General features: G+C 43.4%; 1 protein-coding gene across 1 annotated transcript in view; it reads right to left on the bottom strand.

Annotated features, from left to right (window-relative positions):
- Window positions 1-14325, bottom strand: part of LOC117458573 (CAP-Gly domain-containing linker protein 2-like) — a 50201-nt gene that overhangs the window by 20803 nt on the left and 15073 nt on the right. The window contains exons 3-5 of the mRNA XM_034099149.2: window positions 11927-12420; window positions 3394-3518; window positions 1893-2106 (exon numbers count right to left, since the gene is read on the bottom strand). Of these exons, the coding sequence (XP_033955040.2) occupies window positions 1893-2106; window positions 3394-3518; window positions 11927-12420 (833 nt within the window). The remainder of the gene's footprint in view (window positions 1-1892; window positions 2107-3393; window positions 3519-11926; window positions 12421-14325) is intronic.

Here is a 14325-nt window from a genome sequence, read left to right as displayed (position 1 = left end):
ATTCAACAACGTAAGATCTTTAGGATGAAGGCGGGTCAGAATACTTTGTGCACAGATCTGCTGATAACTCAGACTGGCAGTCTCTCCCTGCTGCCAACAATCAAGCAAAGTAAAGGGGAGGCTTCTCCGTCCGAGATGTGGCCTTCCACCAGGAGGTCAAATCAACGTGAGATATCCGGATGTCCCTTTATGTCAGATTGTTGCGGGACATGATGACTGAGGTTATTAGTCTTTAAGACGCAGAGCGCAGGATCGAGAAGGGAGTGAACAGCTTCTGAAGCCACTGAATAAGATCAGTAAGATAATAAAGGGTGTGATATTTGCACTTATTTCAATATATGAAGACTTCTGCCTCAAAATGGTCTCTTTTCGTTTATGCAAACATGCCTGGTTGCATAAACAGTCCGATTCACAAAGACCGTTGGTTCTAGCCACACACTAAATAGTACAATTATCAGAGTGTGTTGTAACAAAACTGCATTTCAAGACAAAGCTACTTTTTGTGGCAGTTTTACGTTCCTTTATGGCAACTATGTTCTGGTTGTATGTTAACCTTCTTGGTGGTGTTAAAGGGAACCTTATAAAGAAATGCTTTACTTTATGTATAGGGATGTATAAGATATCAAGATATTACAATAAAAAGATCTCAATGTTGTTGTGATTCTCTGACGATATTACTTAACATATTTGTGCCACAATGTTCACTTTAAAATTCAAGCAGAAATACTTAAAGTTAAGGAAAAACATTTTTTTATAAGAATATTAAATATTATAAATTTGGTTCTGGTCAAACACATTAATTTATGAAGTTCACTTCTAAATGTTTTGAAAATCAGACATTTGATTTACGTTCTTCAGTCATTTTTTGATCATGATATTATTATATCCTGATTTTTGGGGGTATCGTCACACCCCTTATTATGATAAAAAACGGTATGCTAGCTATACTATATCAACAGTTGTAGTTTGTATTGTCAAATGATACTTGTACTGTCTGTTATGTGTGATTGCCTCATCGGGAATGCTTGGAACTTGGCTGTACTCTGCGTAGTGACAATACAGGAATCTAATCTTCTTGCTTCCTTGCCAAGAGTCAGATGAGAATATTAAACCCAACTCTCTGCAACAAAGCGAGGATGATAATCTCCCAAAACAATCCTTTAACTTTGTATTTCATTTCTCACTGCCTCCATCTTCACTTCAGAGGCTGAGCATCATAGGAGGAAATACAATGTTAAGAATCAGTTTGCCCGTACTGCTTTAAAGCAGATGTGTCTCTGTAGTCGGCGTAAAAAATTATTTGACGAATGATTTACGAAAATGTATAAAGAAAGCGTATTTAGACAGTCTGAAGTTGACCTTTGATTGTGTTCTGGTTTTATGGTTCAGTATTTGGAAGCGACTGTGACTGAAAGAATATTGCTTTTATTTGACTTTTTTATTTTCCTGAAACTTTCAGAACGTCAAGTTTATGTATAAAAGACATGAAAAAGTGGATTTTCAATAATAGGTGACCTTTAAGATAACCAGCCATGTGTGGAATAAACAAATAAATAACTACCGTACTTTTCGGACTATAAAGCGCACCTGCATATAAGCCGCAGCAGCTAAATTGTCCGTCTGTCTTGCTCTCGTTCTGTCTCTCGGTTCCACTTTTACTTTGGCGCGCTACCTGTCTCACTCTTTTCTGGCCTCCATCTTTTCCTGCTGGAGCCCGCCCCTTAAAGGTGGCGGGCGCGGAGCGGTCCTAGAGCCCGTAGAGTTAAAGGTGGTTAATTTTACCTGTAAAATCCATAGATTTAGGAGGTTCCCTAGTGGCCGTTAGCTGTACACAAAAAATGGGGGAAAAAGTCGCGGCTTATAGTCCGAAATGTACGGTAAATAAATCTCACCAGGCCGGTGCGACTGGGCCGTCCGCCCACAGACGAGGCCACGGAGCTGACGGAGCTGATGGAGGAGCTGCTGGGGCTGTGGGCCAGAGAGGAGACGCCCATCGCCATCCGCTTGCTCTTCTTAGCCTTCGCTGGAGAGGTGGAGGGGAACCCGATCCGGATCACTTTGTGGATCGGAGCGAACAGGCCGAACTTGTGGAAACACTGGAAGTATCTGCAGGGAGAGCGGAGGCAGGAGTTTGGTTTAAAGAGACATTTGTGACTTTATAACCGCACTGATTTATTTGACTTCATTTTGTTAACTTGTGTGTTTTATCTCACATATTATAATATCACAGAATATTAAAGTTTTGATACAAATTTCTTTAGTTTCCTACAAAAATATGACTTTATAATCTTTGAGAATATAATATAATATTATTGTTTAATGTTTTGTGAATTTGGGTATCTAGAAAAAGTGTATTCTTATTATTCGTATGGTTCTATCATAAAAATGTCTTATGGATTTACAATTTTGCTAAAGATTTCCATTTGATTAATTGCATTAATGTTCATGTAAACATTTTCTAAAACATCTTTACTCACTTTTTTGGCTTTATTTACATTAACTTGTGTACTTATATTTAATTTAGTTTGACCTTTTATCTTAGATTGTGAAGATAGTTATGAATCCATGAGTAATCCCTTCTGGGCTGCCTCTCTCATGTGCTTTCTATTATTCTAATGTTGTCTTTATACTTGAACAAGTAAACCTTGAATCATAAACCATTTGGGAATGATATCATGAGAGTTACACAAGACGATATCTTAGAATAAATATTTATAATAAACAAATAAATGTGTGCGTCCAAATCTGATTTCTATTAGCTTCCCTTTTGGCTGATGGCTTCATTTCAAGTTGAAGCAAAGCTCTAAAAAACGTCCGTACCAATTTATCATATCCGGATTCTGTGAGTGGAGCAAAAGCAAATCCTGAATATGGCAGAGCGGCTCTGGGCTAGTTTCAGTCGGAGTGAGTTCACGGACTAACAGATGAAAGAACAAAGAAGTGAACAGATGGAGCCGCTGCAGCTCTCCACTCCACTTCCTTTTAGGGGGAAAGCAAAGGAATTTGGGGAGCTTGAAGTGTGTGTGTGTGTGTGTGTGTGTGTGTGTGTGTGTGTGTGTGTGTGTGTGTGTGTGTGTGTGTGTGTGTGTGTGTGTGTGTGAACTAGCATTACTATCCTTGTGGGGACCTACATCTGTTTACACAGTCACGTGTGGGGCGTGGCTTCCCTTATGGGGACAAAATGGAGGTCCCCATGAGGGGAATCATTAATTTTAGGGTGAAGACTTGGTTAGGGTTAGGCATGTGTTGGTTCTGGTTAAGGTTAGGATAAGTCTCCAGGAAATGCATGTAAGTCAATGTAATGTCCCCTGAAGTAATGTAAACATGGTGTGTGTGTGTGTGTGTGTGTGTGTGTGTGTGTGTGTGTGTGTGTGTGTGTGTGTGTGTGTGTACCTTGTGCCAGCCACTGCCCCGTCGTTCTTCCCCAGAGGCTCGTCCAGCTCCACCCCGCACCACTCCCCCTTGGCAAAGTCTGTCTCCCCCATGTAGCGAATGACTCCCATCTTAGAGCCCCCCACCTGCAGCACAGAGGGAGAGAAAGCCCCTTCAGTCAAAACAACATTCAGGAAGAAAGACATTGCAGGAAGTGGCCTCCAGTTGTTATCTTGTGTCCAATCAGGAACAAAGGAAATAACCAACATGCTACAATGCATATCAGCAGTGTGTATCAGTGAATTAGACAATGTAATGCTTTAACACTGAGCTGTAGAAGACATGTAATCATCGCCAGTACGTTCTCCTACGGTTGAGTTTCCAAACAAAATGATAAATAGAAATGTTTAAGGAATTACTTTTAGTGACAAACCAAGATAATTGGGGCTGAAATCACTTCTGTACGATAGACTGAAGCTGCAGCCAGTTAGCTTAGCACAAACACTGAAAACAGATACCCTGTTGCTGCTTCCGTCAAAGAAGTAGTCCTGCACACGACCACCCAGAAAACTGCATGTTTTGCACTTCTGGTTTACAGCTATAATAGGTTAACGTGGGAGCTTCAGAGGTGACATGTGACAAATACAGGCTAGCTGTGTCCCTGTGTTACACTATGTGTGCCAAGCTAAGCTAACACGATCACCCCGACCCACTCCTCTTTCTCACCCACCAAACGTGAATCAGAAAATTGTTTTTAAACGTCAAACTATGCCTCTCAGATCGGTGCTCGTTCCCGTGCCGCTAATGGTCCTGAACCTTTCCCAGAGGACTGTGTCTGGAGTCACTTCCTTGTTGACTTCTCTCAGTTTAATACTCATGAGCGATGCATTGAGATTTCCCACACGTATTCTGCAGAGAGCAGGAGACACAGATTCAAAAGTTGTAAGTGCATGCATTCACTTGTGACTATGACTCAATGGGGAAATCATGGAGCGATTTCCAGGGTGCCACATGGTCAGGTTGCATCAGAGTGGGGAGCGCTGGTTTCCTGTCAGCCGACACGCTACACTGACTGTCCAGCTGCTGATCACACATGGTGACCACATGTATGACCGACAAGGACTCATCTCCAACATCCCACAAGTCCCCTACATGTCTGGCTGTGTATAGCAAACATGAAATACCCAACTTAAGACAACATAGCACAGCTACACATCTGAAAGTGCTTTACTTATATTTGACTTAAGTTTTCAATTGTTAAAATTACTCAAAAAAACAGCTTTCATTCATTAAGTTCTCATCAATAGTTCAAAATCTAAACATATTTATTATACAATAAGCAGCAAAATATCAAACTCTGAGGACAATTCTTTATTTATTTTTATAATAATAATAATAATAATTAAAGCTGCAAGCAGCGTTGAGCGGGTCTTCGACGTTCCGCAGGCTGTTGTCCGCACGTCGACGTGTCTAGGTGTCTCGAGGACTCGGCGGTTGGCAAACGTGGGATTTTCTTTTAGTTACAGCAGTAACACAAACATTGTGTTTGATGGCGGGTGATCTGTCGCCATGGCAACGGCATATGATGACATCCCATAATATGCTTAGATGTGTTGAGGGCTGCATCGTTATCAAACCTGTGAAGTTTTGGGCCGTTTGGAGCATGTTAACTGGAGTTATGAGAAAACCGTGTTTCACGGCGACCATTTTGTTACCATAGCAACGGCATTTGAACATTTTCTGTGCTTTTGCCGGTCGTTTTCCCTGTTTTTGGGTGTTTTTAGCAGGTTTATTTCAATAGGGTCTTCGCCGACCTAGGTCTCAGACCCTAATTAATCATTTCTGTTATCTAAGTTTAGGCCAAATCATATTTATGCTTTGATTAGTTGAGCAACGCCAATATAATTGATGATGGTTTTGTAATTTTTCACCGTGAAAGGGCAGGAAAGGTCGTTTTTTAGCTTCTTAAATAAATCCGCTTTTCTCTTTTTTATCTCACATTAAAGTGAATATCTTCCGGTTACGTACTGACAAAGAAAGACTTTAGAAAACACTGGATTTTGAGAAACTGGGACTGACGTTTTTAATTATTTTCTGACATTCAAGATAAGTCAACATAGAAAACAAGTGACAGATAACAGATTTGTTCTCAATCTACTATTATCCCATTTCCAGGAAATTCTCAAATGAATATGTAGAGAATGTACACAATGTTGGAAAGAGCAAATAGCGGTGCAGATGTTTCCGCGCCACATCTGCATTTCTGAACATCCATTTAAAATTGAACAACCATGACGTTCCAAAACCATTGTCCCATATTTAGATGAACTCAATACTCGGTTTAATAGGAACTGAATACAAGGCCAAACCAAAGAGGGTGTGGTACTGTAAGTCACTCTCATGTTCCTATTGTCAACATAACAGTGCCTTCCACTGTGGCCAGACAACAGGAGCGTAGCAGGAAGCTCTGTGCTGCCAGGAGATATTAAAGTGAGCCGGTTTGCCGTCAGCGTGAGTCTGCAGAGTCACAGACACTCAGCGTCAGAGTGCCAGCTGCACACAGACACTCGGCACAGCTACATGTCACACGTTAAAGCTGCACTTTAAAGGAGCTAAAACCACACTTATCTTCGGGGTATCTGAGGCTTTAAAAAGAAATGCGACACTGCTTGCATATAAACTGTCATTCTTGGTGATTTCCTTGTGACTCTAAATGGGAAACGTACATTAATACTTAATATGCTGATGGTGTGTTTGCTGTGCTCGCGGCACGGCTGTAGGGCTGACGGTCTGTTGGTCCAAAACATTGGCCCAGACAGAAATATCTATATATATATATATATATATATAGATGGGGGATTACTATATAACTCCAGTTTCCAAAAAACAAGACGGTGACATCTAAACAAAGTGGAGATTGGCTAAAATAGCAATATGTTTAAAACCTGCCAAACGAATAACATTCCCATCACCGGCCTTAGCCTACTTGTGTTTAATGGGAACCAGCAGTTAACATGCTAACCTACGCTAAAGCAGGGGGGTCAAACTCAAACACAGTGGGCCAAAATAAAAAATGGGTACTAGTCGAGGGCCGGACTGGTTCAATGTTTACTGCAGAACTTATTGAAATGAACTTATTGCACATATTAACTCGCTCGGATCTGTCATTAGCCCGCATGGTTTTTCATACCACTGCTACGCTGACGACACCCAACTAATTCTGTCCTCTCCCCGCTCAGAGACCCAGGTCGTCGCACGCATCTCTGCTCGTCTAGCTGACATCTCTCAGTGGATGTCTGATCATCATCTCAAGCTCAACCTTGACAAGACTGAACTGCTTTTCCTTCCGGGAAAAGATTGTCCCACTCTTGACCTGACTATCAACATCGGCACCTCTGTTGTTTCCCCGACTCAGACTGCAAGGACTCTGGAGGTGACCCTAGATAACAACCTGTCCTTCACTGCAAACATCGCTGCTACAACCCGCTGCTGCAGATACACGCTTTACAGCATCAGGAGGATGCGTCCCCAGCTGACCCAGAAAGCCACGCAGGTTCTGGTCCAGGCTCTCGTCACCTCACGCCTAGACTACTGCAACTCCCTCCTGGCTGGTCTACCTGCATGTGCCATCCGACCTCTGCAGCTCATCCAGAATGCAGCGGCTCGTCTGGTCTTCAACCTTCCTACATGTTCCCACACCACGCCGCTCCTCCGCTCCCTCCACTGGCTTCCGGTAACTGCTAGAATCCACTTCAAGACACTGGTACTTGCGTACCATGCTGCGAATGGATCTGGCCCTTCCTACATCCAGGTCATGGTTACACCGTACACCCCAGCACGTGCTCTACGCTCTGCATCAACCAAACGACTCGCTGCACCCTCGCTGCGAGGGGGACCCAAGTTCCCATCAGCAGAAACACGTGGGTTTGCTGTCCTGGCTCCAAGATGGTGGAATGAGCTCCCATTGACATCAGGACAGCAGAAAGCTCACACACCTTCCGGCGCAGACTGAAAACTCATCTCTTTCGACTCCACTTCGAGCGATAGAACTATTATCAAAGCACTTATATACTAATAAAGGACTGGCTGATCTAAAGCCAGTTGAGTAGCACTTGAAATGTTTTTGCTCTATGAAACCTGATGTACTTATATCTGTTTTCTTCAAGGTTGTGTCTTCTTGGTCGAACGCACTTATTGTAAGTCGCTTTGGATAAAAGCGTCAGCTAAATGCAATGTAATGTAATGTAATATTAAACCTGGAACTAACAAAGCTTAAATTATTGCCTATAAAAACAACATTATATAATCAGTTGCATTCATTTCTCATCGCTCTATCTGCAGATTTTCCAGAGCCATTTCTTATGATAACATTTTTCCACAGGCCAACAACAGCTTCAACAAAACATTCTCCTCAAGGAGAAAACCAAACATGCCCTGTTGTCATGGGAGAGAAAGTGCAGAAGGAAGCATCCATTGAACTCAGTGTGCTGCTCTGAGGTGCTAGCTCAGACTCTTGGCATCTCATCTTGGGTGCAAGGTCATCAATGTTTGGGGTCAGGCTCTGAGTGGAGGAGACCCTCAGGATGGAGGGAAGGTGCAATATACCGGCGGGCCAGATCTAATAGGAATTAGAAATTATCCTGCGGGCCGAAATTAAATCCACCAAGGGCCTGATTTGGCCCCCGGGCCTTGAGTTTGACACATGTGCGCTAAAGTAATGTTAGCATGCTAGTTAGCACATATTAGCAGATAAACATGCCAAACTAAGATCATTATACATTTATATTGCAATACTTTTTATTGTGCTGACAATAAGTTCTACAACCATTGGTAAATACTTTACTGGCTAATGTGCATTTGAACAGCTGGGTTGTCATACCTCTTCAACACCAGCATGTTAGCATTGTCATATTGCCCGTCAAAGTAAGCCTCACAGACACAAAAACCCCACCGTAGACACATTTTTGTACTTAAAACAAGGAAAGGGGTGTTATACATGTTTCGTAAGTTATTATTGTAAGGGCATGAGTGTATAATAAACATAATCATCAAGTTCACCTTTGGTTGGCTGCTCTTAGCATTTTCACAGTTCCTACCATATGACATTACATTTCAATAACGTCATTTAGACTCCATAGCCGCTTTCACACCAAGTACTTCGCCGTACTTAGTGCCCAGCACTTAGTACCCCCACCATGGAACTAAGTACAGATCGCGTTCACACGAGTCAAGTCCCTGAGGGTGGATTAGTCAAATGAAGCCGCTGACGTCACTTCTTCTTCTTCTGCTTTGGGTTTACTGGCAGGCCGCAAACCACTTCACGGCGTATACTGCCGCCCGAAGTCAGTAGAAGTCAGTGTCAGGCTTCAGTAGAAGCTGCTGGGACTCCCAGCAGCTTCTACTGAAGCCTTCCGAGTAAATCGTCAGAACGTCGACACCTCCTCATCTCCACCGCTCCCATGTTTTATTTTGTGTTGCCATAAGTTAGTCTCTCTCCGTTGGTGCGCGGGGCTAATGCTAATGCTAATAATGCTAATGCCAGCAAATACAATGGCAGCTTCACAAAACTTTTCCGAGTTTTACGGGGCGTGGTTTGCAATTCGCCCAGCCAATCGAAATTGGTACTTTTTTCTCCCCAGGATAGTCCCACCTCTCTAGCAGGCACTAACAATGGGGGTAAAAGTTCTCTTTTTGGTGTGAACACAAAATCCCAAGACCTATCGGAACTAAACGGGAAAAGTACGGGTAATTACTCCGGTGTGAACGTGCCTCATGTACACCAAATGATGTTATTGCAACTGTACACGCTCAGACTATTTCATCAACTAGAGACCATATGAGTGGTTTCAAACTACCCAGATAAACATCAGCCAAATCATAAGCAACCCAGTAAGAACAGCCGTTTAACCTTTATACTGAAGTACAGCAGCAGCAGAGAGGCCTCTGGGTAAATACTGCAGCCACTTCCTGTCGGTGCCCACACATCAAACAAGGACATTCATCATGTGTTTAGCTCTGAGGTTTTCTCTCTCTCTCTCTCTCTCTCTCTCTCTCTCTCTTTCCGTCTGGAAACATTCTTGCACTTCTATTTCTGAAATATTCAGAGCAACTGGCTCTTAAGGCGATTTATGATTTGTAGCCACAAACATCAGCAAAGTTTAACCTCAGTAAAAGAGAGCGGGAACACAATGCTAAAGTGCAAACAATCCTCCAGTTTAGGTCTTAAAGTGCTGCTAAAACATGGTGAAAATCATGGGGATAATTTTGTTTAATATTGTGTGAACACCCAGATCAACAACAAATGACCGGATTGGCCCAAATGGACCAATCCGCGGAGCCCCTCCCTCACCAGGACCCCTTGGCTAACTAGCAGGGAGTCCCATTGACTTGCATAGAGCTCCCTGGTTGGTAATAGACGAGTTGGGATGGTGGAGAAATGCTCTCCGCAGACCCGTTCTCACAGCGTTACAAACCTTCTTCTTTCTCAATATCAAGCCACACTTATTGTTTGTACTTCGGCTGTGAGTGTTTGTGTGCTCAGGATGAGTTTCGCTTGTTCTCACTGTATCGCCGACCCGCAAACCTGTCCGCTCCTCGCAGCAGCAACGAGCCTCGCAACGAGCCGACCAATCAGAGCACAGTGGGCTCACAGGGAGGGGGGGGGGAGGAGCTCCAACAAGCCGTGTAGGACAGAGAGTGAATACACATGCTATACAGAGATGCTGTGAGAAACAATGTGAGTTTGGAACATTGAACAATATAAATCTATTCTAGTCGACCTCAACAATGGAAACATGATCAGTAGAAATGGCCATGACGTGGGACCTTGAAAATGTAATTAAACCAAAATAAATAATCAAAAATGTCAAAGGGCATTTACCCTAACCCTTACCCTTAAAATGATAATAATATAGGACAGTAATTTAGACCAAAGTAAACATCAAATATGTCACTGCCACAAGCTATTGAAAAATACAAGCTAATATAATAATAATGATGGAAACAAACTTTGTAATTGAAAATGAAAGCTGATTAATTCCCCACACACGAGCTTCCTACCCGGCTACTAAACACCGAGCGGAGGTGTTTCCTTTGCGTCCACAAAGCGTAATAATGAGGCTGTTTTTGTTCGTTTCACAGAAATGTTTTGCGGCAGTGATTTGTCTCCAGCGGCAGAGGAGGGCGTGTCGCACCAGGATAGATTACACAGAGGCTTAGGAGAAAGATGGATGCTCTGATCAATGTGCCAGCAGCGGGCTCTCCTCTCGTAAGTGCTGGAAGTCATCTGGAGTGATTAACAATATTGACCAGGAGGAAGCCTTCACCCTGCAGAGGATCTGATGCAACCCCCCCCCCCGTGCCCCAGGGCCAATAACACAGGGGAAATCACGTGGAGTCAAGAGGTAAGATAAACAAAAAACAATATTAATATGCTCTCTCCGCAGAGGTCTACTTTGACGAAATCTTCACTTCCTTGCAAGCATCTTGGATTGGTTTTCACAGAGGCAGAATAAAGAAAACCAGCATTTCCTGCGTGATCACATTACACTGCCTTCATGCGTCTTTACCGAGGGCTCGTAAACTGTACTTAGCAAAGCTCTGGGACTCTCATCCAATTACGTTAAGCCCTTTTGGGTTTGTCTTCATTATTTAACAGAAAAACCAAGTTAAAGATTTATATTTGTGATAATAAAATGTAGCAAAGATAGGGAAATCGCTTATATCCAATCATGCCTTATCCTAATATTAAAGGATGAGTTGTGCAGAACACACCTCTGTGTTATTGAGTAACATTAGATAACGGACCTGCTTAGATATTTCTTATTTGTTGCTAAATGTAATGGTGCCACAACCCTACTGATGGAATAATAATACTGTGTAAATGATCCTGATAGATATACAGACAATAATGGACTCACCCAAGGTTCTGTACATTAGGTACACTTTTCCTAAATGTATGCTATCAATAAAAACGAATTGCCACATTCTTATACTATATTTAGACTTTTTAAAAATACGGAAATATACAGTACACAATGTCAGCTTGGGCACCTGATATCGCTTTCACTCACAGCGTCGCGAGCGCCACGCTTCACTTCGCTTCACGCACCTGAAAACTAAATGCCGAAGACTTCAGCTGCGTGGGACCGTTTTAAATTGGAAGGCGATGAGACGAAGGCAGGGTGCCAAATATGCAATATGAAACTGGCCCACCACGGTGGCACAACAACTATGAAAAGTCACCTGAATGCTGGAGGTAGTAGCTTAGCTTAGCTGTTGTCCAGTTCTAATGATGCAGCTGCTTTATCCGCCGTTTAAACAGTAACGTTACACATGATAAAAACGCATATGTATATATATCCGGAGCCCGAAAAATGGTATTCGGGACAGCCCTATGTACATATTACAAAACGTTAGATTATCTGTTGTTTTATCAGGCCATATCACTCCCAGATTTGTCCTCTCTTAATGTAAAAATGACTGTAAATTAAATGATACAAACACGACAGAGCCCCCCCCCACCCCCTTCATCATCCATCCCAACGTGACTCACCAGAACTCGATCTCCGACCCTCAGATCTTTATCGCCTCCTTTCTTCACGGAGCCGCTGTCGGACATGTTGGACCCCGACTCGTTCCCCGTCCTTATGGTGCTGTTGAGCAGCCCCTCCCTCAGGGGCATCACCACCACCCTCTGGCTGGGGGGGGGAACGCCATTGCCCCCCTGGTTCTGGGAGTCGATGGAGTGGCTGTCGCTGCCCTCGCCCGCCTGCTGCCGGTTCAGCTTGGAGGGTCTGGTGAAGATGCCCTGCAGAGCCTGGCACTCGAAGTACCGCACGCCGCCCACCGACCCGTCGTTCTTGCCCACGAGGTCGTTGAGGATCACGCCGGCCCACTGTCCCGGGGCGAACTGGGTCTCCCCGAGGTACGCGATGACTCCCAGCTTCACTCCGTTCACCCACACCGTCTCTCCCACCGTGTAGTCCCCCAGGACTTCATCGCCCTCTTCGGTGATTTTAGTGGGTGTGGTGGGCTTCAGGGGAGTGTCTGGAGACAACAGGAGTGTTATTAGTTACGACGTAGAGAAGGAAAAGGTTTCACATAACAAACAAAAGCAGGCAATTAAAGAAGGGGATGCATGATTTTAAGACAACTGTTGATGATTGGCGATATTAGATGTAATTATCTTTTTTCACATTATCATAAAAAAAATACATTAAAATGATCTGGATTATTTTAAAGGATTTATTTGAGGTCTGAAGGCTGGGACTTGCCTGCAGAGCCACTTTGCAGGACAACATAGTTTGAACATATCGTGGCTATATTTCACCAACTATTGCACTTCCTGCTGATTGGATAATGACTGTGCAGTCCTTATGGACACGACTGGACAAAAAGAACGAATGCATGACAATTAGTACTTCCTATTGTGTCTTTGCCAAAACCCTCCTCATTTGATAAGATATGACAAACCTTTATTTACCCCATAAGGAAATGCAGGTGTTATAGCGGCAAGAGAATAAAAGTGAAACCCAGGATAGAACAGACAAGTGTTATAAAAATACAACAGATACAAGTGAAGAATATTAAAAATGTATATCCATGACTTGGTATGCAAATGAAATTATCTTGTCCATATAGTAAATAAGTCTTGATCTGTCTCGACATAGACTCGGGGGTCAAGTTGTAAACAGAGCCTGCATTGTGAGATCATCCACTATTCATCCGTTAGATTGCGTCATGACGGAAAAAAGAGAGACGGAGAGAAGCATGCTTGTGTGGCAGCATCCAGCAACACAGGGCACGATTATGTGTGCCTCTAATTCCTCCTGAAAGTGGGTCAGAGAGTGGTCTCTGTGATGTGCCGCTGATTAACCCGCCGTGCAGCGCTGAGGCCCGCTAGACATGAGCTGGTTTCATTTAGTATTTTCCACAGCAGCCTGTAGACTGAGCAGGCCTCCATTAGCACACAGTCTGCTGCGCCACACTGCCAGGAAGAGGCTGTGTGTGTGTGTGTGTGTGTGTGTGTGTGTGTGTGTGTGTGTGTGTGTGTGTGTGTGTGTGTGTGTGTGTGTGTGTGTGTGTGTGTGTGTGTGTGTGTGTGTGTGTGTGTGTGTGTGTGTGCGCGCGCGCGCGTGTGTGTGGGCCGTCTCCCGACACCCTGAGAGAGCGCCCGAGGCTCTTTGAGCCCCAATGACTCTGCTTTATGCCTCGATTGCTCCCACATGTTGTGATGCGAGACACATCCAGCACAAAGTACACATTTGGGGTTTTTATGTGGTGATGATGCAGTTTCTAGGAATGTGCTGCTTCCAGTAGAAGTTGGTTTTGGGGGAAACTGTTGCTGACTGTCATGCTTTCTCCCAATATATCTGCAGAAATGTTGTAGGTTTTAAGTCAATTCCATTTCTTTTTTTAAAGGTGAAACCGATTTGCTTTTGTCCGAATCAGGTCAAATGTGTGTCGTCTATTGATCATCATTTATCAACTGACTAAAAGGTGTTGACAGTGAAGTCCCCATTGATCTGTAGTAATGTGTCCAAATGATTATCGCCCTGAGCAAACAGACAACTTACTGCACATAGCAAAATATCTTTTAAATGTGTTCCCAATGTAGGATAAATAAAGTATATATAATCCATGATGAACTTATTACGGTCCAGCATTTTTGTACAAGTTTCAGTTTCTATCGCAATTGAAGTAACACGATGACTTTGTCCGGAAAAACGCCGTCTCAAGTTTCTGCTAATGCTAACCGAACATTTCCACTGCTGCAGCTTCCCATTAAAACATTCAATGAGAAACCTGAGTTGGCTTTTATTATCAAGCAATCACACGAAGTACAGTCGTCATCAAAGCACTCATTGTTGGCCTTGTATTGGCAGCAGACGAGTTTGAACGTTTGAGCTTGACAGGCTAAGGGGTGGAACATCTCTAAGCGGTTGACCAATC

The sequence above is a fragment of the Pseudochaenichthys georgianus genome, chromosome 14 (assembly GCF_902827115.2).
Source record: "Pseudochaenichthys georgianus chromosome 14, fPseGeo1.2, whole genome shotgun sequence".
NCBI classification, from domain to species: Eukaryota; Metazoa; Chordata; class Actinopteri; order Perciformes; family Channichthyidae; genus Pseudochaenichthys; species Pseudochaenichthys georgianus.
The sequence above is the reverse complement of the archived record's forward strand: the minus strand, read 5'-3'. Positions and strand labels throughout refer to the sequence as shown.